Source organism: Dromiciops gliroides, chromosome 4, assembly GCF_019393635.1.
Source record: "Dromiciops gliroides isolate mDroGli1 chromosome 4, mDroGli1.pri, whole genome shotgun sequence".
Classification (NCBI taxonomy): Eukaryota; Metazoa; Chordata; class Mammalia; order Microbiotheria; family Microbiotheriidae; genus Dromiciops; species Dromiciops gliroides.
The window spans coordinates 189049719-189075191 of NC_057864.1; the positions used below are offsets into that span (position 1 = coordinate 189049719).

At 47.1% G+C, this 25473-nt stretch overlaps 1 protein-coding gene across 2 annotated transcripts; it reads left to right on the forward strand.

Moving 5' to 3' along the window:
• Nucleotides 1–144: 144 nt before the first annotated feature.
• On the forward strand, nucleotides 145–23884 carry PDK2 (pyruvate dehydrogenase kinase 2). Of its 2 annotated transcripts, XM_043963183.1 has the most exons (11): nucleotides 146–405; nucleotides 3440–3581; nucleotides 18231–18302; nucleotides 19024–19208; nucleotides 19382–19471; nucleotides 19838–19915; nucleotides 20082–20158; nucleotides 20284–20382; nucleotides 20731–20838; nucleotides 21268–21381; nucleotides 22194–23884. In XM_043963183.1, exons 1-11 carry the CDS (start codon nucleotides 288–290, stop codon nucleotides 22332–22334), a joined length of 1224 nt encoding a protein of 407 aa, XP_043819118.1. In that variant the 5' UTR covers nucleotides 146–287; the 3' UTR covers nucleotides 22335–23884. The 2 variants fall into 2 exon arrangements, with proteins under 2 accessions (XP_043819119.1, XP_043819118.1); XM_043963184.1 differs by lacking the exon at nucleotides 20731–20838 and having other exon boundaries at nucleotides 145–405.
• The last annotated feature ends 1589 nt before the right edge of the window (nucleotides 23885–25473 follow it).

A 25473-nucleotide genomic window follows, 5' to 3' on the forward strand; every position in this document is an offset into this window, starting at 1 on the left:
CCGGCCAGGAAGGGTTAAGAGGGCGGGCGCCCCGGGAAGCCACGTGCCGAGGCTCCTTTTCATTGGTCCGGCCGGAGTTGTTTGTGTGCGATGGTTGGAGGCGACCGGGGGCGGGGGGAGGTAATTGGCTGGTGGAACGTAGGCCGCTAAAGTGGTGTTGGAGGGGGAGGGGAGGAAGGAGCAGGCTAGGTGGCTGGCCCGGGCGTCGGGAGCGGGAGCTGAACGAAGCTGGGCCCCGGAGTGGGGCCGTCGCCGCTGCTGCCACCTTCGCCACTGCCACCGCCGCCATGCGCTGGGTCCGGGCGTTGCTAAAGAACGCGTCCCTGGCCGGGGCTCCCAAGTACATCGAGCACTTCAGCAAGTTTTCCCCGTCCCCCCTGTCCATGAAGCAGTTTCTGGACTTTGGTGCGTAGGACTTTGGGCGGGGAGGGGGAGCCGGGGCTGCAGGCTGGATCGAGGCAATGGGGAGGCAGGTGAGGGATGCAGTCTGGCAAGAGTAAATGGAAAGGGGGGGGGGGGAGGAGGTTTCCAGGCTAGCAAGGGTTAATGGAGAGTCTAGGGGGCTCCAGGCTGGCAAGGGTTAAGGAAAGTCAAGGTGACTCTAGCCTGGGAAGGGTTAATAGGAGATTCAAGGAGGGCCAGGCTAGAAGGGTTATTAGAGAGTCAAAGGGGCTTCACGCTGGAAAGGGTTAATGCAGAGGCAAGGGGGCTCCAGCCTGGGAAGGATTAATAGAGAGTCCAGGGCTCCAGGTTGGGAAGGGTTAATGGAGAGTCCAGGACTCTGGGCTGAGAAGAGTTAATGGAGAAGCTAGGGGCCAGCAGGCTGGGATGGGTTAATGGAGAGAGAGGCAGGGGCTACTGGCTGTGAGAGGTTAAAGAAGAGGTGAAGAAAGTTGGGTTCCAGTCTGGGAGGAGTTAATAGGCTGGACAGGGAGAGGGCTCAAGGCTTCAGTCTGAGAAGGGAAAATAGAAAAGAAGCCAGGAATTTAAGGGTCCAACCTAGAAAGAGTTAAGGAGGAGGCTGGGAGAAGGAAGGGGTCAGAGCTGGAAGGGTTATTGGTGAAGACCCCCCAAACCAGGGGCAGTTTATGGGGAAATCTAGAGAAGGTGAAAGCAGCATGGGAAAGGTTAAATGAGCAGCTTGTGAGAAGGGAGCTAGGAAGAGAAGGGTTAAGGAGGAGCATTAGGACTTGGGAAGAGTTGGAGGTGAGGGGTGATAGTAGCAGGCCAGATTGATGGAGGAAGGGATTTTAAGCTAGTTGCAAAGGAGTTTCCTCTGGGAGAATGAGGGAGTGGGAGGGAGAGGTGGGCAGGCTAGAGCAGTTGGAGAAAGGTGTGTGGGGGTGGGATCCAGATATTAAAGGATTTTATGTTGGGTAGGGGTGTCTCCAGTTATGGTATTCAGGGTTAAGGTGAGATAGGGAGCATGAAGGAAGAGTCGAGAAGAGGAAAGATGGGGAGAAGTGGCCAGGGACAATAAGCAAAAAGTGCTGGGGAGGGGGAGTAGCCAATTGTGGGGAGGGGGAGTAACCCAGCTGTGGGATCAACCACATGGCTTCTAAAGGAGAAGTGGGGTGTGTAAGGTCTTGTGCAGACAATGATAGGAACACTATAGGGGTAAAAATAAGGAGGTCTGAACACCTATATGTAGGACAGGAGAGACTGATGAGAGATGGGGCCTTAGAGGAGGAACCTGTCCTGGGGGGAAGAGAGGGGAAGTCACTAGCAGCTGGAGGGAGGTATTAAGGGCTAAGGTGAGTACTGGACTACATGGCCCACTCCCCTACCCCCATGGTTTTCAAGGGCTGCCCATCTAATCAAGGACATTTGAAGATCAAAGCTGTCCCTTGCTCCCAAGCTGGTTTTGTGGGGCAGTGAATATAACTGAGAACACAAACACCATTTGGTTCCTTGGGGGTTGGGGTAGAGGAGAGGAAAGTCGACTACCTCTTGGTCTCCCACCCATCTGGTGGACCAGAATCACCTTGTACCAGTCCCCATGATGATGGGTGGGCCAGTTAGAGGCTGTACTAACCAGGCTTATGAAATAGGCATTGTGTGTGCCTGCGTCTATCCCTTGGGCACTCCTTTGGTGACAGCTGGGGGGTGGGGAGGGAGGTCTCCTATATCTCTATGGGGTTGGAGAGATAGTGCCTGGCTCTGGTTACAGTCTACATCACTGTGTGGGGGATGGGGAAAGTACAGGGCTTGGCAAGGACCACGAACTGGAGCAACTGTGACAGCTAGACACCTGTTCATAGGTCTTGATCCATTCCTATGTTACCTTGTTGAGCCTTGAGCTGCCTCCCAGGAGGAGGATCCCTTTGCCCATCCCTAGTCAATTCATCCCCAACCAAAGATCTAGGAATCCCTGTTCCCCCTCAGATAGGCCCTGAGGCAGGTGGTCACTGTACATCTGTCCTCAGTGGGGAGGAGAACCTAAGCCCAAAGTGATGAATTTTAGATCCACTCCTGCAGGAACAGTGAAGCAGGAATGGCGGGGCAGTACCATAGTAGAGCTAGCAGAAGGAGCCCTCCCTGGCTTAGCTGTCAGAGGATCTGGGTCCAAATCCCAACTCTGATACTGAAACCTGTGTGACATTGCACAAATCACTTAACACCCTTACGCCTCAGTCTCCTCCTCTGAAAATGAGGGAGGGGAGGTTGGATTTGATGGCCAACTCTGGACCTATTATCCTGTTTCTTCCCTCTGACTTGCCTCCAATTTCTCCCTGCCCCAACTCAGATTCTCTTGTTCAGGAAAGCCAATGTTCTAACCTAGGGGCTCCCTGAAGCTTGAGAATTGGAGCTCTTCTCTCTTTAGAACAAAACCCTATTACACTCGATTTCTCTTCCTGTTTCGTTTCCTGCTTCCCAAGTTACCAGCTCCTGAAGAAGAAAAAAAGGAGAAACTTGTTGATTGAGGCCTGGGGGAGCCTGGGTTGAGGTAGAATAGGTATAACTATGGAGTAAGGCTGGACAGTCGCTATAGAGAAGGGGTGGATGGGTGGAGGTTAGGCATGGCAGGGTCAGAACACTGGATGATGGGAAGGCAGGAGACCTGGCTTCTAATTTAGACTTTGCCACTAGCAGTGGGAATTGAAGTGGTCTGTTCCGTTCCAGTGTCTTCTCAGTTTTAAAGGATTGGATTAGATGATCTCTAAGGGTCCTTCCATCTCTGACCATCAATCAGTAGCTCAGCAAGTACTTATTAAGTGCCTGACCCTGTGCTAGACCAAAGATAAACAATCCCTTCTCTCAGGGAGCTCACATTCTATTAAGGGAAGTAGTGTGTGCACATGGGACTCTAAGCAGAACAAATAAAACTTCATTTCAGGGTGAGGCCCCAAGGTCTGGGGTAGTCAGTTCTGGACTGTTGTAGGAGTCAGACTTCAAGCTTAGCTTCCCTGATGACAATTCCTCTCTTTACTCCCATCAGGGTCTAGCAATGCCTGTGAAAAAACTTCCTTCACCTTCCTGAGGCAGGAGCTGCCTGTGCGGCTGGCCAATATAATGAAGGAGATCAATTTGCTTCCAGACCGGGTACTAGGAACTCCTTCAGTACAGCTGGTACAGAGTTGGTAAGACACATCCTCTCTTCTAGTCTTTCCCTCACTTCCCCCAAAACACACACACACACACACACACACACACACAGAAAGAGAGACAGAGAGAGGAGAGGGGGAGAAACAGAAACAGAGAAAGGACAGGAGAAAAAAAGGAGGAGGAAGGGGGGGAGGAGAGGAAGAGGGAAGGAGGGAGGGAGAGAGGGAGAGAGTGAGCAGGAGAGAAAGAAGGAGGAAAGGAGGAGGGAGAAGGAAGAGGAGGAGGGAGAGAGAGAGAGACAGAGACAGAGACAGAGAAAGACAGAGACAGAGAGACAGAGCACAAGCACCTTCTTTATCCACAATGATGAGATTCAAGTTCTTCCAGCAGCTCTGGGGGGAATGGGAATAAATGGGACTCTGAGAGGATGAGGTACCCAGCCATAGGTCACCCAGTACATCTCATCCCATGGGGCAAACAAGGCCATCCTAAACATAACACAGTAAATAAACCCTCTTTGATGGGAGAACTCAGGCTTCAAATAGGGAAGGATTTATTTCAGGGGCAGCTAGATGGCGCAGTGGGTAGAGCACTGGCCCTGGAATCAGGAGTACCTGAGTTCGAATCCGGCCTCAGATACTTAACACGTACTAGCTGTGTGACCCTGGGTGAGTCATTTAACCCCAATTGCCTCACTAAAAAAAAAAAAAAAAAAGATTTACTTCACAACCAAACCCCACAGCCAGGCTGGTGTCAATATTAACTGGCACACCTTGGAGAATTAGAGTGCTTAGGCTGATTTGGTGAAAAATAAACAAGGTTAACTTATTAACTAGAACTATCTCATCTAAACCCTAGTTGTTTAAACTAGAGGTCGAAACATTGGCACCTAGTTCTGCTTCAATTTGCCTGGTAGAAAGAACTCTAGATTTGAAGTCCAGAGGTCTGGTGTTGCTACCCACCACTTTCATGGCCTCTGACAAGTCACTTCCTGTGCCTCGGTTTCCCCATCTGTAAAATGAATGGGTTGGACTCTGGGCACTTCCAGCTCTAGAGCTGCATTCTTCTCACTAACTCAGCTGTGTGACCGTGACAAGTTGATCCCACCCTCTGGGCCAAGATTTCCTCATTTTGAAATGTGGTGGTTAGTGTTAATGGGCTCCTAGGGCTCTCTCCAGATCTGATGTTCTCAGCTTCTGGTTACTATTTTTGTTTATGCTCTTGAAGCAATAACAGTGATGCCAATTTTCTGTTTGTTTTCCCATTCAATTTGTTATTTTTGTCAAGGTGAGTTAACAATCGTTTTCAGTGCAAAGGTTCCTTTTTGACTGAATTCTACTCTTGGGGGGAGCCCCCTCAGCTAACCCTTATCTTTGCTGACATGCTAATCAGAGCATAAAGCAAACGAATATAGCGGAGAGAACCCCGGATTTGGGAACCCAAGTACCCAGATTCAGATCTGGGCCCTGTTGCTGAGTGGCTTTGATCAAATCCTTTCTGAACTTTCCAAGTGAAATCTATAAACCTTTATTAAGCTTGTGGCTTAAGTGTGCCAGACATTGTGCTGAGCACTATATAGATAGGATCTTGTTTTGTCATCACAGAAACCCTTGGAAGGTAGCTATTACTAGGATCTTCATTTCACAGATGAGCAAACTGAGGCAAACCAGAGATTAAAGTCACTTACCCCATGGTCACAGGGCCAGTGAGTACCTGAGGGTAGATTCAAGCTTAGATCTTCCTGACTCAGGTCCAGCACTCTCTCCTTTGTACCACCTGCCTGCCTCCAACTTCTTTATCTAACGCCTATGATCCATCATGGCTTAAAATTATTTGTCTAGGCAACACTTCTGCCCTAGAAATACATTAATGGAATACATGAATACTGATCCCTAAGTCCTACTACTAGGAAATATTTCCTAGGATCAGGGAGGGAAGGAGATGCTGGAGCAAAATCAGGGGGATTAAGCTCATCTTTACCTTCAGAATAAGTTTAATCAATGCCTTTTGATTCTATATCACAATCATTTTCAGATATTGTATTTCCCTTATCTCCCCCCCCCACCCCCATAAGCCTTCTTTGTAAGAAAGAAAAAACAGCAAAGCAAACCAAGCTCAGGTCACACTCCCCATTCCCATCTGTCCACCACCACCTCTCCACCATTAGGAGAGGCACCCTTTCTCGGTTCCTCTCATGGGCCAAGATTGGATGTTACTATTACTCTCGTGTTCACAAGTCCATATTTATACCCCAGATTGACCTATATAAAAGGTCATTTTGTGCCTACATAATTTGCTATTTAATATATATTTTTTTAACTTTAGCCATGGTGGTTTTCCATCAGGATGGGGAACTTCAGGTGTGGAAATGTTCTTCACCATTCTGTTATTAAGGAGCAAGGGAGGGGGAGAGGAATCTTACAGTCTTAAAGAGCTGCCTTAAGCACTAAGAGGTCCTCATAGCCAGGATGTATCAAAGGCAAAAGTTAAACCCAGGTCATTCATGTGTGACCCTCCATCTACCACACTGTATTGCTTCTAATTTAATATCATATAGGGAAAAATAATGGCTACTGTGAACATTTTCTCCCAGAACCCCTACCCAACATGGAACAGGACACAGACTTGGGAAAAACTGACTTCAACTAATGAAGGGACAGGACAATAGAAATGCATATTGTTAATGGGTTTTATTTTCCCCTTGCTACTTAGACATTCTCTTTGGGAAAGAGAGGGGTCTGACCAGGATGAGTGGGCAGCAAAGGGGTAAAGAGGGTGGGGTTCTGGGGGGCTGACTAGGATGAGTGGGCAGCGAAGGGATGAGTTGCTCCGAAGGTGTTGGGCAGAGAGCAGAGGATTCAGAAAGGAGCCAGAACTGCCACGTGCCAGATTTAGGGCAGGCCCCAGGAAGGATTTTCTGAGGACTAGCAATATATGGCTGTGGAATCATCTCTGTAGGGACCTCTGAGAACTAAAGGCCTGGAATTACGGGCAGGGTCTGTCGTGATGGCCTGGCCCGGAGAAAACAAACTTGTCTTTTACCTTACTTTGGATAGAGAGCCTGGTTACCCAACCAGACATCTCCCCCACCAGTACCTCCCACCTCACCTTCTAGGGAAAAGGAAAACCTTTCTTCTGGTTGGTAGATGTCAGACCTTGATTTTCATATAATTCAGCTGGATTAACCCTGACTCCAAAACTCTCTTCCCAGATCTCAAAGCCCAGTAAACTATTTTACCTTTACAGGAGACGTGTAGGAAGTAAATACTCAGGAGAGTTGGTGAGGCTTAGAAAGGAGGCAGGAGATGATACCATCTGTTCCTCCCCATCCTCCTCCTCCTCCTCCTTCTGTCCAACGGACTGATCCTGCTTTATCTCCTGCTAGCTTGTTGGCTCCAGGACAAGACTTGCTCTGATTGACCTCCCCACCCTCCCAACCTCCTCCCTGGACACCATGTTCTTGAGAGAAGAGCTGAACTGAATGTAACTCTTCCCAGCCCTTAAGCTATGTGTAGATTCCTGTACTGGAAAATGTTATGTGCTTGTTATAAGTGGCTGGGAAATTTGGTTTGGCCCAGGTTACCAGCATCCCAATGGGATGTATTTGGTTCCAGGAGCACAGGATTTGTTAGATTAGATTTATATCCTGGAGGTTGGGGGGGGGGGGGGCGAGCGCAGCTAGGTGGTGCAGTGGATAAAGCACTGGCCCTGGATTCAGGAAGACCTGAGTTCAAAACTGGCCTCAGACACTTCACACTAGCTGCGTGACCCTGGGCAAGTCACTTAACCCTCATTGCCCCTGAAAAAAAAAAACCTAAAAAGAAAGAAAGAAAAAGAAAAGATTTATATCTTGGCTCAGGTACTCACTAGCTGTGTTACCTTGGACAGATTACTTAATCCCTTATGCCTCCTTCTTTACTTCCTGGAGTATAAAACAGGGATAATAATGCATTCATCTGCTCCCTCCTTCTCCCAGGGGTATTGTGAAAAGAACATCCCCTAACCTTTAGTGTGCTAAAGAAACATGAGCTAATGTTATTATCTCATTGCTTGTTTTATTGTCATGGCATGGTGAAGACGCAATGCTGGCTTCTAAAAGGTCTATCAGGGAGAACAAGATTTGACAAACTGGAAAGGTTCTATGTGTGGGCTTTTTTTTTTCCAGCAACAAATATTTATTTTATTTTCCAGTTACATGTAAGGGTACTTTTCAACATTCATTTTCATAAGATTTAGAGTTCCAAATTTTTCTCCCTCCCTCTCTTTCCTCCCCACTCCACAAGATTGCAACCATATATGTACAATCCACAAGTGTTCTTTTTATCAGTTCTTTCTATAGGGGTGCATAGTAAGCTTCCTCATTAGTTCCTTTGGATTGTCTTGGATCATTGCATTGCTGAGAGTAGTTAAGTCATTCACAATTGCTCATTGAACAATACTGCTGTCACTATGCACAATGTCCTCCCAGCTCTGCTCACTTCACTATACATCGATGTTCATTAGTCTTTCCAGGTTTTTGGGGGATCATCCTGTTTGTCATTTCCTGTAGCACAAGACCATTCTACTACAATCATATAGCACAGCTTCTTCCATCATTCCTCAATTGATGGACATTCCCTTGATTCTCAATTCTTAGCCTCCATCAAGAGTTGCTATCAATATTTTTTGTACAATTTCCCCCCCTTTTCTCTTTTTCATGATTACTATTGTTAACTGTTTCCTTTCCATCCTATTCCCTTCCCCATGATATTTATTCTATTATCCATCTTCTTTCATCCTATCACTCTTCAAAAGGAATTTGCTTCTGTCTGTCCCCTCCCCGACTCTGCTCTTCCTTCTTTTTCCCCTCTCTCTTTATTCCCTTCCCCTCCTATTTTCCTTCTGGGTTAGAGAGATTACTCCACCCAATTGAATGTGTACATTATTCCCTCCTTGAGCCAATTCTAATGAGATTGAGGTCTTTGAGCCAATTCTGATAAGTGTTAGGCTCATTTACTGCTCAGATTAAATAGATTGGGTGTGTGTGTGTTTGTCCCTCCTTGAGGCAGCTCTGATGAGTTTAAGGTCTTTGAGTCTTTTCTGGTGAGTGTAAAATTCATTTACTGCCCTGCTCCTCTCCCATCTCTTCCCCGACTCCATAAGCCTTTTCCTGTTTCTTTCATGTAGGATTCCACCTCTGCCCTTCCCCCTCCCCCAGTGAATTCCCTTCACCCCTCAATTTAACCCTAAAGATATCATCATCTAGCTAAGTGACACAGTGGACAAAGCATCCCTCCTGGACCCAGGGGGATCCCAGCCAAAACCCGGCCTCAGACACAAGACAGTCACCCACTGTACGACCCCAGGTATGTCCCCCAGCTCCAATTTTTTATAGTTCTCTAGGGTCTTGTATTTGAAAGTCAAATTTGCCATTCAGTTCAGGTCTTTTCATCACAAATATCTGAAAGTCTTCTTTTTCATTAAAGTCCCATTTTTTCTGCTGAAAGATTATGCTGAGTTTTGCTGGGTAGGTGATTCTTGGTTGTAATCCCATTTCCTTTGCCCTTTGGAATATCATATTTCATGCCCTCCAGTCCTTTAATGTAGAAGCTGCTAGATTTGGTGCTATCCTGACTGGGTACTCCACAGTACTTGAATTTTTTCTTTTTGGCAGCTTGCAATATTTTCTTCTTGACCTGAGAGCTCTGAAATTTGGCTATAATATTCCTAGGAGTTTTCCTTTTGGGATCTCTTTCTGGAGGTGATTGGTAGATTCTTTCAATTTCTATTTTAGCTTCTTCTTCTAGAATTTCAGGGCAATTTTCCCTGAGAATATCTTGGAAGATGATGTCTAAGCTCTTTCCTTGATCATGGTTTTCAGGTAGTCCAATAATTTTCAAATTATCTCTACTGGACTTATTTTCCAGGTCAGCAGTTTTTCCCAGAAGATATTTCACATTGCCCTCTACTTTTTTATTCATTTGGATTTGCTTTATTGTATAAAGTCACTGGCTTCCATTTGTTCAATCCTAATTCTTAGGCAATTATTTTCATCAGAGAGCTTTTGTACCTCCTTTTCCATTTGGCCAATTTGACTTTTCAAGCTATTGACATTTTTCTCATGTCTTTCTTGCAGTTCCCTCATTTCTCTTTCCATTTTGTGTGGGGTTTTTCTACAGACTCTCTGTCTGTCTTCCAAAGATCAACCCAACAAGGTGTGGGGAAGCCCATCATCGGAGGGTTGTTAAGTCAGCTCCTTAAGCCTTCTCCTGTGGTGATCTGTTCAGTGGAAAGAATACCCATATCAATAAATCTGGGCCCTTGAAGTCTTGCTGTCTAATTGGAGGGACTGAAGTTAGTCCATAGAAGGCATTTCATCAACAAGGTAGACTTCACTTGGTTTCCATTCAGTAGAAATAACAGTACCTCACATTTATACAGCACTTTAGGGTTTACAAAAAAAACCTTTTTTTCCCCCAATAGTCCTGTGAAGGGTGACAGGATAAGCATCACCAGAACCTTGGTGGAAGGTCTATAGAAGAAGAGGTCCACATCACAGCAGGGAAAGAATGAAAGCTGCAACAGGAAGGATTAAGGTTAGAAAGGAAGAAGAACTTCATGACAGGAAGGGCTGACTAAGAGATTGGGGCATCTCCTTCTCTGAACTGGGGGTCTCTTCTGGCTAACACGACTTAGTTGGGGATGGTCTGAGTGGAGGTGGGGAATGCATGAGGCAGCCTTGCAAGGTGTCTGTCAGTCCATGAGTCTACTGAGTCTGGGGTTAAAACATCTGAGTAAAATGTCTGGAAACCATAAAGTGCTGAAGAAATGTAAGGTCACATTAAGAGCATTGGTATCTAATTCTCAGCCAAAGTTAATAATTATAGCTGCTAACGCAGAAAGATTGGGAGGGGAGGGGAGGAAGAGAGAGAGAGAGAGAGAGAGAGAGAGAGTGTGTGTGTGTGTGTGTGTGTATAAAAGAAAAAAACCTAACTGATGGATTAAGAGATTGAGATATTTAGTGATTTGTTTATGGTCATGTAGTTTCCACAGGTCAGAAGTTGGGCTTGAACCTGGTGTCTCTTCCCTCCCCCCACCCTGTATGTATGTGTATATATATGTGGTTATATATAATATGCATATATGGTACACATATGTCTATGTACATAAACTCACACACCTAGGCCTATATGTATATGCATAGTTACACAAACACATATATACAGAAAGGCAGTGTGGCAAAGTGGACATAAATGCAATTATATGGGTTGGTGGGGGGTGAAAATACATACCATATATGTGTGTATGAATATATTTATAGATACACAACACATATATGTTACATATATCTGTCACTTAATTGATCAATGAATATTTATTAAGTGCCTACTATGTTCCAGATATTGTACTAAGTGCTAAGAATACAAATATGAGAAAGAATATTTGTATGTTTGTATATATGTATATATGTGTGTGTATATGTACACACACACCTGTATGTATACCCATATATGTATATTTATATGTATGCAAACATTTATATTACATACATAAGGGTACGCAAACATTTATATTACATACATAGGGGTTACATCTGGGTGTGTATATATGTGTCTGTGTGTGAGAGCTGGGACAGAATAGGGATTACAGGATCAGAATCTGGAATCATTGTTGCAAAGAGAAACTACTACCTGGAGACTGTATCTTTCAGCAGGTGTGGTTGTTCAGTAATTTTCAGTCATGTCTGATTTTTTGTGACCCCATTTGGGGTTTTCTGGACAAAGACACTAGAGTGGTTTGCCATTTCCTTCTCTAGCTCATTTTACAGGTAAGGAAACTGAGACAAACAGGGTAAAGTGACTTGCCCAGGGTGTCACAGCTAATAAGTTTCTGAAGCCAAATTTGAACTCAGGTCTTCCTGACTCCAGGCCCAGTACACTAAACACTGAGCCATTTAGCAACCCTTCCCATATAATAGCTCATATTTATATAGTACTTTAAGCTATAGAGGAAAAATTTGTCTTTAGAAAAGGAAAGGGTTAATGGAATGAAATCAACAGACTGTGAGTCACACCCTTCTCTCACAGATTCCTTAGTTAGGTGCAGCCAGAGGAAGCTGAGATTGAAACTGTCATTCTTTCTTTCACTTTCCACCTTCTTCCTGGGTCTCCAGCTTCATGCGTTCCTTACTGAGCAGGGCTATGACACCTGCTGCCTTTGAGGAGCCTCTGGCCCGTTGGGGAAGGCACCGTCTCTGTCCTCAAGCAGCCCAGAGTCTGACAGAAAAGACAGTCTCTCTCCTAGATCAGAAGATACTAAATTGAGATGTAGAAGAGACTGTACAGGTTCTTATTCAGCCTCCTCATATTACAGATGAAGAAATGGGCCCAGAGAGGACAGGTGAACTATCTACAGTATTAAGTGGGAGAGCTGGGATTCCAGCCTTCTCTAAATCCAGCATTATCCTCAGGGAGCACCCTCTCCCCCCCATCTCATAAGGGAAACACAGTCCCTGTAGCGAGTCTACAGTTACTGGAGGGCACACTTCCCTTGCACAGGTTCCAATATTCTTTCTGTATGTTTTTTGGTCACACATCAAGGAAGCATCCTTTCCCAACCCCAGTCAGTCCTTCCAGCCATCTCCTTGGATTTAACCACATTCCTAGATGAGATGGCCACTCAGAGTAACACAGAGACATCCCTCTCTTTACTGTGCTCATCTTCCTGGTCAGAAATTGTCCATGGGGACCCACCCCTCTGAGACATACTAAGGAGTTCTTTAGAGTGTACCCATGTGCCCTGGCACAGCAACTGACTGGGAAACAGTTTTTGACAGTCTAATATAGAAGAAAATAAATAGATTTAGAGACATTGGTGGGGCGGGGTGGAAATCATCGAGAGGTGATTCTGGATCACTCTCTGGAAGAGGTGACTGTGACCAATTTTTGTTTTGCCTTTTGGGGGGTGGCAATGAGGGTTAAGTGACTTGTCCAGGGTCCCACAGCTAGTAAGTATCAAGTGTCTGAGGTCAGATTTGAACTCAGGTCCTCCTAAATCCAGGGCCAGTGCTTTATCCACTGCACCACCTAGCTGCCCCTCAATTTATTTTTAAAGGGCTGGGTAGAGGTTTCAGGGTTGGAAGGAGGTGTTGTGGTAAGGGATTGGGATGACCTAGGCATTGATCCTGGGAATGACAGAACAGTCAGAGATGTTCAGGTCACAGAATCACAGAATCTGAGAGTTGGGAGGGAGCTTAGCAACCAACTGACCTGAAAAATCTCAACTCTAAGATACCTGACAAGTGGTTGTTCACCGTCTGCTTAGAGATTTCTAATGAAAGGAGCCAATCACTCCTCGAGGCAACACATTCCACTTTTTGGGGGGAGGGGGGAGTGCGGGGCAATGAGGGTTAAGTGACTTGCCCAGGGTCACACAGCCAGTAAGTGTCAAGTGTCTGAGGCCACAGATTTGAACTCTGGTCCTCCTGAATCCAGGACCAGTGCTTTATCCACTGTGCCACCTAGCTGCCCCACCACATTCCACTTTTAGAGAAGTTTTCATTATTAGGGAAAATTGTCCAGACCCCCAAGCTTAAATTGGTCTCTGGAGTTCCATCCATTGTTCCTGGTTCTGCCCTCGGGGGCAAACAGAACAGGCCTTAAACTTTAATGTGACAGCCCTTCAGATCCTTGAAGACGGCCATCATGCTTCAAACTCGAGTCTTCTCCAAGCTGAACATCCCCAGGCCCTTCACCTTATCCTCTTATGACATGGACTCATGGTCAGGAGATCTGAGTTATAATTCCGCCTTTTCCACTAACTTCCTCTCTTTTGGATTAAATGATCCCTTAGGCCTCTCCTAGCTTTGATGTTTCCTTTCTTTGCTCTGCAAGGCAGCAAATTGAAGGCTACGGAGAAGAATCCCAAACTGTGCTTTCATCTGTTGTCCCAGGTACGGGACTGGGGCAAGGACAAGGAAACCACAGAGCAGAATGAAAGACCCCGGATGCCAGGCAGTTGGGCAAACTTCTAGGGATGACACTTGAGCGATATTGACCAGCAGAGCAGAAAGGAAAAAGCACCTTTGCCCCAGAGATTTCCACTTTGTTGCCTCTTGCAGAGTTGGAGAAAAGGAATGGGAACCCACTTGTCCTAACCCCACCCTCTCTGCCCTGACTTCAGTGCTGCCTTCTCCCTGAGCACCCTTCCTCCCAAGTCACCTGACCTGTCAGTAAGGGAGTAAGAGGCCCCACCATTTTTACAGTCCAAGTTGCCTCCTCAACACGATCGACTTTGCCCCATTTCCATGCATGCATGACCAAATGTTCTACCTCTCTGGGATAGGGAGGCCCCCAAGATGAATTGATATGAGCAGACAGAGCTGTCTTTCCTCTGAGCTGGAAGAAGAAAGCCCCAGGTGCCTGCCCCTGCTCCCAGCAGTTTGGACTCTGTTCCCACCCACAGGCCCCTTGGAATAAACAGGCAGGGCATACCCATCTGCCCCTTGGCACAACTTCCTGCCCTCTGCCTCAGTTCACCCAGGCTTCTTCCTTTCAAACAGTTCATGCATGAAGAGACTCCTCTCTGTGACTCCTTGGCTCAGACCCCACAATTAATGCTACCTCCTTCCCTTTTGATTACTCCCTCATCCAAACCCTCTAGGCTGTGAATCTCCTTTGAAAGGGGGAGCCAAGACTCTTGACTCCTGGCCCCAACCTGCAAACCTTTCTCTCATCTGGTCACACTCCCTTAAAGGAAGGGTCCCTCTAAGGCCTTTTGGGATAGGTTGGGGGACCACCTGCCACCCAGCAGGCCCCAGTTAGCCTGGCAATATCCAAGCTCTCCCCTGTCTAGTTTTATTTTACCTTTCCAGCTTTAAACAGCTCCTTGTAGTCTGTGCTTCAGCAAAACTGGATGGCTCAGTGTCCTGTCTCTGCCGTGTATTTACCTGACTCTCAGGCTTTGTTCATGGTATTTCCTCCACCTAGAATGCTCTCTTTCTCTTCCTCCTTCCCTGCCCCCGCCCCCTCCCTGCCACCCCCATTGAAACCCTGCCTAGCCTTTAAAGTTCAGCTCAGATTACACCTTTTCTATGAAGAAATTTCCTTGTTCCATTCAGTCAGTAATGAACTTTTTCCCTCTTGGCCTTCATATAACACTTGGCTCTTCTTTTATGCACTTTTCATGTATTACTTTGTGTTGCAGTTGTTTCTTTTATGTGTCACATGCCTTCACTGGACCTTAAGCTCCATGAGGAAAGAGTCTTATTTCACCATTGTGTCTTCCCCAGTTATTAACTCCAGTTTCTGTATACAGTGGGTGCCTAATCATTGTGTTGTACTGCAATGGGGCCTTCTCTTCACCTAACTCCTTTCTATAAATGCCTGCTCTTGCAACTCTTTTCTAACAAAACAGAGGAGAAGGGGATGTTTGAGGGCACTGGAAAGAGGCAATTAGGAGCTGCTTCTGATGGGCTGCTGGAGTGGGAGGTGGGAGGGGGGTCAGAAGTGGTGGTGGAGGGGTCTTTCTTGAGCTCCATTTGGGCTTCAGTTAAACAAAATTCAATTCAACAAGCATTTACCAACAATTCAATGAATATTAAGTGCCTACTGTGTGCAAGAAGTGACAAAATGGAAATAATCCTTGCTCTTGGGGAATTTGCATTCACCTGGGAAGGGGGGATGCTGTCTATACACTCATACATAAATGCAAAGTGTACACAAAGGAATTTCAAAAGATTTTAGGAGTATTAGCAACAGAGGGGGAGGAATGGGAGAGAGATCTGGAAGGAGTTAGCTGAGTCACACTTAGAAGGAAATTCAGGATTCTCTGAAACAGAAGTGAAGAAGAAAAGTGCATTCCAGATGTGAAGGATCACCTGGGCAAAGTCCCAGGGTGGGGAGATGGCTGTCACATAGTGGAGAACAGTTGGAAAGCTAGTTTGAAATTTTTATTGAAATTGAGTGCATAAAAGAGAGTAGTATGTAATGCAAATGGAAACATAGATGATAGCCAGATTGTGAAGGCCTTTATATGTCAGGTTGAGGATTTTGTAATTTAATAGGGAGCCCCAGAATATTTTGAGTAGGGGAGTGACATAGTCAGATCTGTTTTAGGAACTTTAGTTTGGCAGGTGTGTGGTGGGAAGTGTTGAATATTAAATAGAGTTTTTGTATCTACCTGTCTCTTACAAACAGATCAGAGAAATAATCTTTAATCTCTCCTACAAAATTAATACAGATCAGAGAAATTATAATATCTTATATCTCCTACAAAACCAGATCAGACAATCTCCTACTAACCAGATCAGAGAACATGATATCCATACCTGTCCTCCTACAAAACAGATCAGAGACAGGCAGAAAAAACATAATGCCAATTTAATTTTGTCCCAAAAAGAAATATATAATACATGATCATGTGGAGACTACCCTCCTAGGAGGGAAGCTCAGAGACTCCCCATTTCTGAGGGTATATATGGTTTTTTGTCCACTGATTACAGGGCATTGTCAGTTTCAATGGTATGATAGAGAAGCAAAGGCAATTGAACAATTTCAGTTATAACAAGTATGGAGGCAATACCAAAGCATCATGATAAGATTACAGGATGATTCTAAAAAAAAAAAAAGGGTTTGGCAAGGATGAGGATGCCCAGATGTCACCATAACATAGGGACTTACTATCCTGAGGGAAAAGAAAACACTAGGTAGGGTTTTTTATCTCTAGCTATCTGGGTTCAGTTTGGAGTTCTGTTGAAGGACATTTTACTCCTATTAACCCAGGGTTTCATAAAAAAAAAAACAATACTTTTGGATAATAAGGCATCTCCATCAAATCCAGGTGATCCATATATTCATATTAACAGAAGATTAAAGAGGAGGAAATATGGAAACAGGGGGACCAGTTTGAGACTTTCCATAGTCCAGGTGAGAGGTGATGAAGGCCTGAAGGAGGATAGCGGCTATGTGAATGCAGAGAAAGGAATGAATGGATGCAAGAAATGTTGTCAGTTAGTCAATAAACATTTAGTAAGGGCCTACTATGTGCTAAGTGCTAAGTGGAGGTAGAATAGCCAAGACTTTGCAACTGATTAAGACTCAAAGGTTGCCAGCCTGTGCTGATAAGTGTTACCTTAATGGAAATGGGGAGATTGGGAGGAGTGATAGTTGCAAGGTCCCAGCTCTGCCAAAGACCCTGCATTTCCAGTTCATTCCATGTCCGTGCCCCAACCTCCTACTTCCTTGCTTAACTATCAAAGGGTACTTGTTCCCTGAGCATTTGGGATCAGTTTTTCCAGCTCCAATCCCAACCAATTCCCTCCATCAAATTTCGGATTCATTTCTCCAGAGCTATCTAAGCCATTCAGCTCCTGAGGGAAAGGATTAGCTGGTCACCAGAGAGTGACCATATGCAGGTACATGTACCATTAGAGCTGTCCAGTGTTCAAAGGCTACAGGACTTAGTGTCTGGACATCTGGGTTCTAGGGCAGGCTTTGGCACCATCTGTGTGACCTTGAATGAGTGACCTCCCTTTTCTCCTCTGTTGGACTAGAACAAAAGTTCTTGACCTTTTTTGTTTCATAGGCCTGTTGGACAGTCTGGTGAAGCCTAAGGACCCCATCTCAGAATAATGTTTTTAAATGTATAAAATAAAGTCATAGAATTACAAAAGAAGCCAATTATATCAAAACATAGTTATCAAAAAATTTTTTAAAGAGTTCACAGATCCTGGGTTAAGAATCCCTAGACTAGGGGGCAGCTAGGTGGCGCAGTGGATAGAGCACTGGCCCTGGATTCAGGAGTAGCTGAGTTCAAATTCTGCCTCAGACACTTAACACTTACTAGCTGTGTCACCCTGGGCAAGTCATTTAACCTCAATTGCCTCACTAAAAAAAAAAAAAAAAGAATCCCTAGACTAGATGAGTTATAAGTAGTGAGGTGGCACAATGGATAGAGCTCCAGGCCTGGAGTTAGGAAGACTCATCTTCATGAGTTCAAATTTACCCTCAGATACTTCGTATCTGTGTGACCCAGAGCAAGTCAGTTAACCCTGTTTACTTCAGTTTCCTTATCTGTAAAATGAGCTGGAGAAGGAAATAGCAAAACCACTCCAATATCTTTGCCAGGAAAACCCTAAATGGGGTCATGAAGAGTCAGACATGACTGAAACAACTGAACAAGACCAGATGATCTCTAAAGTCCTTCTCCAGACCTGATATTAGACCTGGAGTTTAGATAGACCTGGCTTCATATTTACCTCAGACACATAGATACCAGCTGTGTGACTCTAGGCAAGTCACTTAACCTCCTGTGCCTTGGTTTTTTCATCTATGAAGGGTTGGACTCAATAACTTCTTAGCTGAAATCTTTTGATTCTATGATCCTTGGGTAACTTACTGTGGAGTCAGGAGGGTTTAGGATGTGTGTGTGCGCGCGCGCACAAACCATATATACATACATACAAGAAAATGCCAATTTGATAAAACCTGCACAGCTTATTCAAAATGGTGATACAATAGAGTTGCGATCCCTGAACACAAGGGAACACAGGGTAATGGATTGCTCAGAGTAATTAATTTGTGAAGGTTTCCTGCAAGGGTCAGGCTTTGGAGTAGGTAGGAAGGTTTCTGGCCAGATAGAAGAAGCTGGTTCGGATGCATTCTAGTCCCTTCTTCCTTTCTCTCCCCTCCCAACTCTGCCCAAAGGTACGTTCAAAGTCTTCTGGACATCATGGAGTTCCTGGACAAAGACCCTGAGGACCATCGGACCCTGGGACAGTAAGTGATCGAGATCTCTCTACAGATAAGCATAGTTGGGTCACTCATTAACTATACCCCAAGACCAAGTGCACTCCAGGGCCAGAGCCCTGTGCTGAGGACTGGGGCTTGATCTAGGAGCAGGAGAGGAGGTAGCTGCTGCTTTGCAATAGCTTCTAACGTGCTAAAGGATATCATGGTCCCTTTTTTCTTCAAACTTCTTGTCTAACAGGGAGTGATTAAATACAGACAGAAACAAAGGTTTCCTGCAAAGGGTAAGTTAGACAGAGCTAGACAGAGCTGTGGCCCTCAATGCTAGGGGTGTGTGGAGAAGGGATGAAGGAAACTGAGTTCTTTGGTGCGGGGAGTTGGGGGAAGAGTCCTTGGATTCAGGTTTGGACATCCCAGACCTCAAGGACTGAAGGTCTGAAAAGGGGTGAGGTGACTGGAATGAATGGAAAAGCATTTTAAGCACTTGCTATGTGCCGAGTATTGGGGGTGCTAGTAGAAAAAGAAGACCATCCCTGATCTCAAGGGGCTCATGTGATACGGTTTCAGCTTTAAGTCTGATGGAAAGACCCCGTGGTGCTTAGGTACAGGAGCAAAGCAGACAGCAATGCATCTCCCTTTATGTCAGGGTGGAAGAAGAAGCAGGAGGCCTCAACGATGAGGATCTCTGTGGGGCTGGAGATGGGCAGGAGGTTTGGGGAAGAGAAAGACAAGCCCTTCCCACCCTCCCCAGGTTCACAGATGCCTTGGTCACAATCCGTAACCGGCACAATGATGTGGTGCCCACCATGGCCCAGGGCGTGCTGGAGTACAAGGAGGCCTACGGTGATGACCCTGTCTCCAACCAGAACATCCAGTACTTCCTAGACCGATTCTATCTCAGCCGGATCTCCATCCGAATGCTCATCAACCAGCATAGTGAGAACCAGGGAGGGCGGGAGTGAGAGGAGGGACTGAGAGGCAGGAGAGAACTGCTCAGTCACAGGGATGAGAGGAGCTGGGGTCAAGCAAGAGGAACTGGGTGGGGGGAGTCAGACAGGTGAGGGGCTGGCAGGAACCCAGCAGGATAACAGACCCCCTTCTTCCCCCAGCGTTGATCTTTGATGGCAGCACAAACCCTGCCCACCCCAAACATATTGGCAGCATCGATCCCAACTGTGATGTCTCCGAGGTGGTAAAAGGTGTGTGTGGGGGGTGGGGGAAGTGGGTGTGCTTCATGGGGAAGTCTTCTACTCCTCCCCCTCTTCCAGGCCCTGGGAGACCAGCAGCAGCCCCATAACTCCTCCTGCAATTAGAAAGATACTGCCCCCCTGGGGGGAGAAGGGAGAGTAGTAAACCTCATATCTCCTAAGTGGGAGGCTTGAGGGGAAACTTTGGTCAAGGGTGGCAACTATTAGCACCACCCAGTTGGCAAAGAAAGGCTCTTTCACCTGAGCTCCCCAGGTAGGCGGAAACTGTGTCAGGTGCTTTCCTAAGACTGGTTCCGTGTGTGTTTATGTGTGTGTGTGTTTGTATGTATTGGAACACTTCTCCTCTTTTTCCTCCAGATGCCTATGATATGGCCAAACTCCTGTGTGACAAATATTATATGGCTTCTCCCAGCTTGGAGATCCAAGAGCTCAATGGTGAGCTTGGCATGGGGCCTCAGGAAATTCTCTTGGGAGTGGAAGGGCAGAACAGGTCAAGAAAAAAGTTATGGTGGATGGGAAGCAGGGTGAGACATTGGAGCAGGGCATTGAGTGTGGTGACCTCATGGCAACTTCCTGACTTTTGAACTCTGCCTCACTCTAGCATCCAACTCCAAACAGCCCATCCATATGGTCTACGTCCCCTCCCATCTCTACCACATGCTCTTTGAGCTCTTCAAGGTGAGGAAGCTCTTCCCAGGGAGTGGAGGGAAGGTAACCTGGGAGAGTGGGTCTTGTAGGGAAGAAGGGATCTAAGGAAGAAAAGGGCCCAACTGGGCTCCCTAACATTTCCCCTCTCTTCCCAGAATGCCATGCGGGCAACTGTGGAGAGTCATGAATCCAGCCTCACACTCCCACCCATCAAAGTGATGGTAGCCTTGGGGGAGGAAGATCTGTCTATCAAAGTATGTGACTTTTTACCCTGGTGGCTGGAAGCAGCCAGGCTTGGAGTTGGGAGAGGAGGTGGGATTGTGGAGGGAGTAAGGATGGGAAATTCTCTGTATGCTAAGGATTGGGTGGGGGGGGGATTCCTTAGTTCTAGAGCCCTCTCTCATGGACTCCCATGGTTCGAGGCTATTTCTTCTGCCCCTAAGATGCTTCCTCCACCCCCCTAAAGAGCTGAGCTTGGGGCAGATAATGTGGGAAGGAAGGATTGAGAAAGAGGAATCAGAAGTTGGGAGTTGAGGGGGGAGCAGTTAAGATGCTCTCACCTGGGTGAGGGGGGAGCAGCTAACATGTCTTGTCCCACTTAGATGAGTGACCGGGGCGGGGGTGTTCCTTTGCGGAAGATTGAAAGGCTCTTCAGCTACATGTACTCTACAGCTCCCACCCCTCAGCCGGGCTCCGGGGGAACCCCATTGGTGAGATGGACCCTCTACACCCAGTGCACCCGTCACCAGTTCCCAGGCTCATGCATGGGCCTCCCTCCATTTTGTATGCTGCCCTCCCTCTTGGTCTTTTTGACTTTGCCTCTTGTGGCTTGTTTTGACTCACCCTCTGTCTCTTCTTTGTCATTCATTTTCTCTGTCATTCTCTCCAGCTCTTGGTATAATGACGTTTTTACACATCCCTCTTCTGTTTCTCTCTGTTTTCCTGCTCCTCTACTCCAACTCAGTCTCTTCCTCAGCCAAACTTACCCATCCATCTGTACCTCTGGGTGACTGTCATCCCCTTCCCAAGCTCCCTCCGTACTCTTTCTATTTCCCTCACAGTATTCCTCTCTCTACAATGTCCCCTGCTGTCCCCAGATCTCCCTTCTGTGCAATAAGCAAGTACCTCCTTCCCTGCAGGCTGGTTTTGGCTATGGACTCCCCATATCCCGCCTTTATGCCAAGTACTTCCAGGGTGACCTGCAGCTCTTCTCCATGGAGGGCTTCGGAACTGATGCTGTCATCTATCTAAAGGTGAGTGACTCTCATGCTCCTGCCCTCTCCAAGATAGCTGACTGGTGTTAAAATGGAACAAGGAGGAACCTGCCGGGAATGGGGACAACCTTCTCACCTTACTCCCGAGGCCTGTGACTAGGTCACTGTCTTGGGAAGATGGGAAGGAAGGAGGGGGGCAGCTGTTTCCTGCTCCCAGGATATCAGAGCAGGGCTCTCAGACGGTTGTCTCATCTCCTCCAGGGCCTCAGGGGCCTCAGGTTAATATTGTGGAAGGATTTGACAGGAGCTGACTTACTGTGTGTGTTAACTGCCTAGCATCCTTTGTACCTGCTTTGTACCTGCTGCCTCCTTCCCTGCTGGACTCGATGCCACTCCACTCTGTTCCCCCTCATCATCCCCTCACCCTATGGCCCAGCTCTGGGCAGCTCTAAGGGGATTCCCAGGGCTGGATACTTCTTCCATCCGGGCAAGGCCTGAGTCAGTGCTGCTTGGCAAAGGACTGAAGATTGCCCGAGAGCCTGGAGGAGCGAGTCCAGGGGCACTTGATACGGCTTTCCGCAATTCCTCCTGCCACCTCTGGCACCAAGATCAGTCCCTCTGCCTTTTCTGTTTTGGATAGACACTACCTTCATGGTCCAGAATAGCCCTGGTTTCCAGTAATAATTATTTATGATTGTATAACACTTGTTGCTGCTCTTGGGAGGAGGGAGGAGAGCCACTGGGGGCTGACCTTCTGTGACCTGGGCCCTCCCACCACATGATTCCTGGGCATGCTTGGAGTGTGGTGAGCATGGGCAGGAGGTGGTACTGACACCTCCCATCCCCCACAGGCCCTGTCGACAGATTCTGTGGAGCGTCTGCCTGTCTACAACAAGTCAGCGTGGCGTCACTACCAGACCATCCAGGAAGCAGGCGACTGGTGTGTGCCCAGCACAGAGCCCAAGAACACATCCACCTACCGAGTCAGCTAGACAGGCTGCTGCTGGCGGAGGCCTTGGGAGGGTTTCCATTGCTGGCAAGTCCCCTCCTGGCTTTGCAGTGATGACCATGAGGACAGATGGATCTCTTTAAGGACTGGTCACCCTGGTGACCTTCCCCCTGTGTCTACCACCCTAAGGGATCAGGGGGGATGTCACCCTGATCACCTGTCTCTGTTTCCATAGAAACTATGGTGATGCCCTTTACTACACTGGCCCCCAGGTGCCAATTTCTGTCTCCATAGAGATCCCTAGGGAGGTGCTTCCCTTTGGACTTTCCCCTCTACCCTAACCATCTCAAGTTGGGGTGTGGGGAGATGGGGGGAGTTCTCCCTGATTACCTGACTGTTTCTATTGCAGCCGCAGTGATGCCCTCATTACAGTGGCCCCCAGGTGCCAATCTTTGTCTCCATAGAGTCCTGGGGAGACCCCTAGGGTGGTCTACCTGGTGATTTTCCCCCTTACCCGCACTATCCTAAGGGAAGAGGAAGGGTCTCCTTGATGACTTGTGTTGTTTTCCTTGGCTATGGCCTCTAGGTGCCAATCTCTATCATCACAGAGACCCATGGGATGGTATCCCTGGTGACCTTCCTCTCACCCCTCTATCACCCTAAGTAAGAGGTGGGGAATCCCCCTCATGACCTAGTGGCTGTAATGGTGTCACTACATAAAAGTTCCTGGAGGGAGACCCCTGGGATGATCTCCCTAGTGAACAATCTCCTTGGTGACCCCCTTAGGGTTTCTAGCATATCTCCAAGGTAGGGTGTCCCAATGGCAATTCATTGCTGGTAACCCCTCCCAAGACAAAATCTGTCGCTTCTCAGCCTGGGGAGTATTCTGGGTGCCTTGCCGCTCATTGACCCCCTCTAGGTCTTCCATCCAGACCCTTCAGCTTGCCTTTTCCTTCTCCTTTGAGCCATTACTACCCCCCTCCCCACCACACATACTCCCCAGGAGTTGAGCTCTTATCAGTGTTAGGAAAAGACTGGTTGAGTCTGGGGGCAAAGAGAAGAGAACACACCAGCATCTAGTAGTAGAGGCTCGGGCCTCTATTGGGGCCACTCTGCTAATGGACTTATTAGGTTTCCAACTTCCATGGGGTTGATGAAGAAGGAAATGTGAGTGGATGGGGGAATCCCTTTTCCCAGGGTATTGGGGCAAACAGTGGTCTAGTGGGAAGACTCCTTTTGAAGGAAACTAAGGACAACCCAAGTATCAGCCTTCCCAGAGTTCACCAGCCCCTCTGCTTAAGCAGTGTTTTCCTCTCCCTCTTTGGTCCAGGTTTTCTGTCCCATGCACCCCATCCTGCCTGCAGCAGCTTCAGTCTCTTGGACTCCCCTTCTGCCATTCCCTTCCTGTTCCTCCTTTCAAAACTGCCCTTGTGCTTGGTGTGGCTTGCTCCCCCCTAAGCTGTATGTACATATCTAGTTTTGTATCCCCGGGGAGACCTCACCCCCTCCCTCTCGGCCATTGAGCACACACACAAGAGGTTCAAGTTGTGTGTTCCTCCTGATGACACCTGGTAAAAAGGAGATTGAATGAGATTCCCTGTTTGGTTGCTTACTAGTGGTGGTGGGAGGCAGTGAAGTGGGATGGGGACAGTGCCCCTAGACCAAGTCCTCTCCCTCTCTTGCATCTATAACAGACACAAAATATGTCTCTCTCTCTCTCACACACACACACACACACACACACAAGCCCCAGAAGATACACAAGATAGTCTAACAGGTCCAGTATGTAGGTCATACCCATCGTTCACATAATACCAGTGGCCTAGCCTTGGGCAGACAGTTCCAATATGTTGTCTTGAGTGCACATCCCAGCCTCTATCACCCAGACAGAACTGCAGAATTGTCCAAGCTGGAAAGACTTTTAAGGAATATCTTATCCAAACTTCTCCTTTAGTAAATGAGGAAACTGAGGCCTTTAGAGATGAAAAGTCTTCCCCCGGTCACACACTTGGGGAATAGACGTCATATTTGAACCCAGGCCCTCTGACTAAATCTGTGTTTTTCCACAATAGCCTCTCTCTCATGAACATGACCTTGGCAGAATCACCTAGGCTTGAAGTGAGGCTATTCATACATAATCTTGTTTTGTGTGTCCCTTGGCTACAGTGCCCACCCCTATAGGAATCCTTAGGCCCCTCTCACCCATACTTTTTTTTTTTTTAGACAATTGGGGTTGTGACTTGCCCAGGGTCACACAGCTAGTAATTGTTAAGTGTCTGAGGCTGGATTTGAACTTGGGTCCTCCTGAATCCAGGGCTGGTGCTCTATCCACTGGACCACCTAGCTGCCCCCTCACCCATACTTTTGATGCCTTCTTCCCAAGGAGAAAAGAATGTTTGAGATCATCCAGTTCTACTCACTCTCCCCACTAATTTTAACAAATTAAGGTTCAGAGTGTTTGATGATTTGCCCAAGGTTGCACAGTAACAGAAGAATTCAAATCTAGGTCTTGCTACCTTTCCCCCTTACCCCTCCACTCCTTTAACTAAAAGAGGGAAGGGAATAGCAAACCAACAGGAACTGAGGTTCTTCTATGTTAAGGTAGACAGCAGTATGTGGAGAGACCCTCCCCCGCCTCTGTTTAGAAACTAGTCTCCCACAAACTGGTGGAGTAGGATTAGCCCAGCCATCGGACACAGCCATCAGCTGTTTGGTTGAAGTTTTCAGGTCCAAAAGAGGATTCTTTCTAGGTGTTCAGATCTTTCCTGGTTAGTTTCCCAGGAAAGAAGAAATCTCCATTTCTGTCTTAGACATACCATTCTCACACATGCTACTGGTTATTAGAAGAAATAACAATGTTGCTGGGCCTTGGATGAAGGCTTTGGACGGGCATCGGGGTTGGGAGGGAGATGTCCACTGCTTAGCCTATGTCATTGCACTGTGACATTTCCTAACAAGGGCAGAAACTGGTTCTTGGCACAAGAACTAACTGCCCCCTCCCCCTTTCTACTAACTCTGTGGGAAGGACTGAGCCCTGCCCATCCCTGAGGGTACTTTGGTGCCCTCTGCTGGCTGCTCTCTGGTTGTGCCAATCACTTCCAGCACTAAAAATTCTATGACTTACCTCTCCCCTCAAAAGGCAGACCTTGGTGATTCTGAGGGATGATCCAACATTTCCCCCA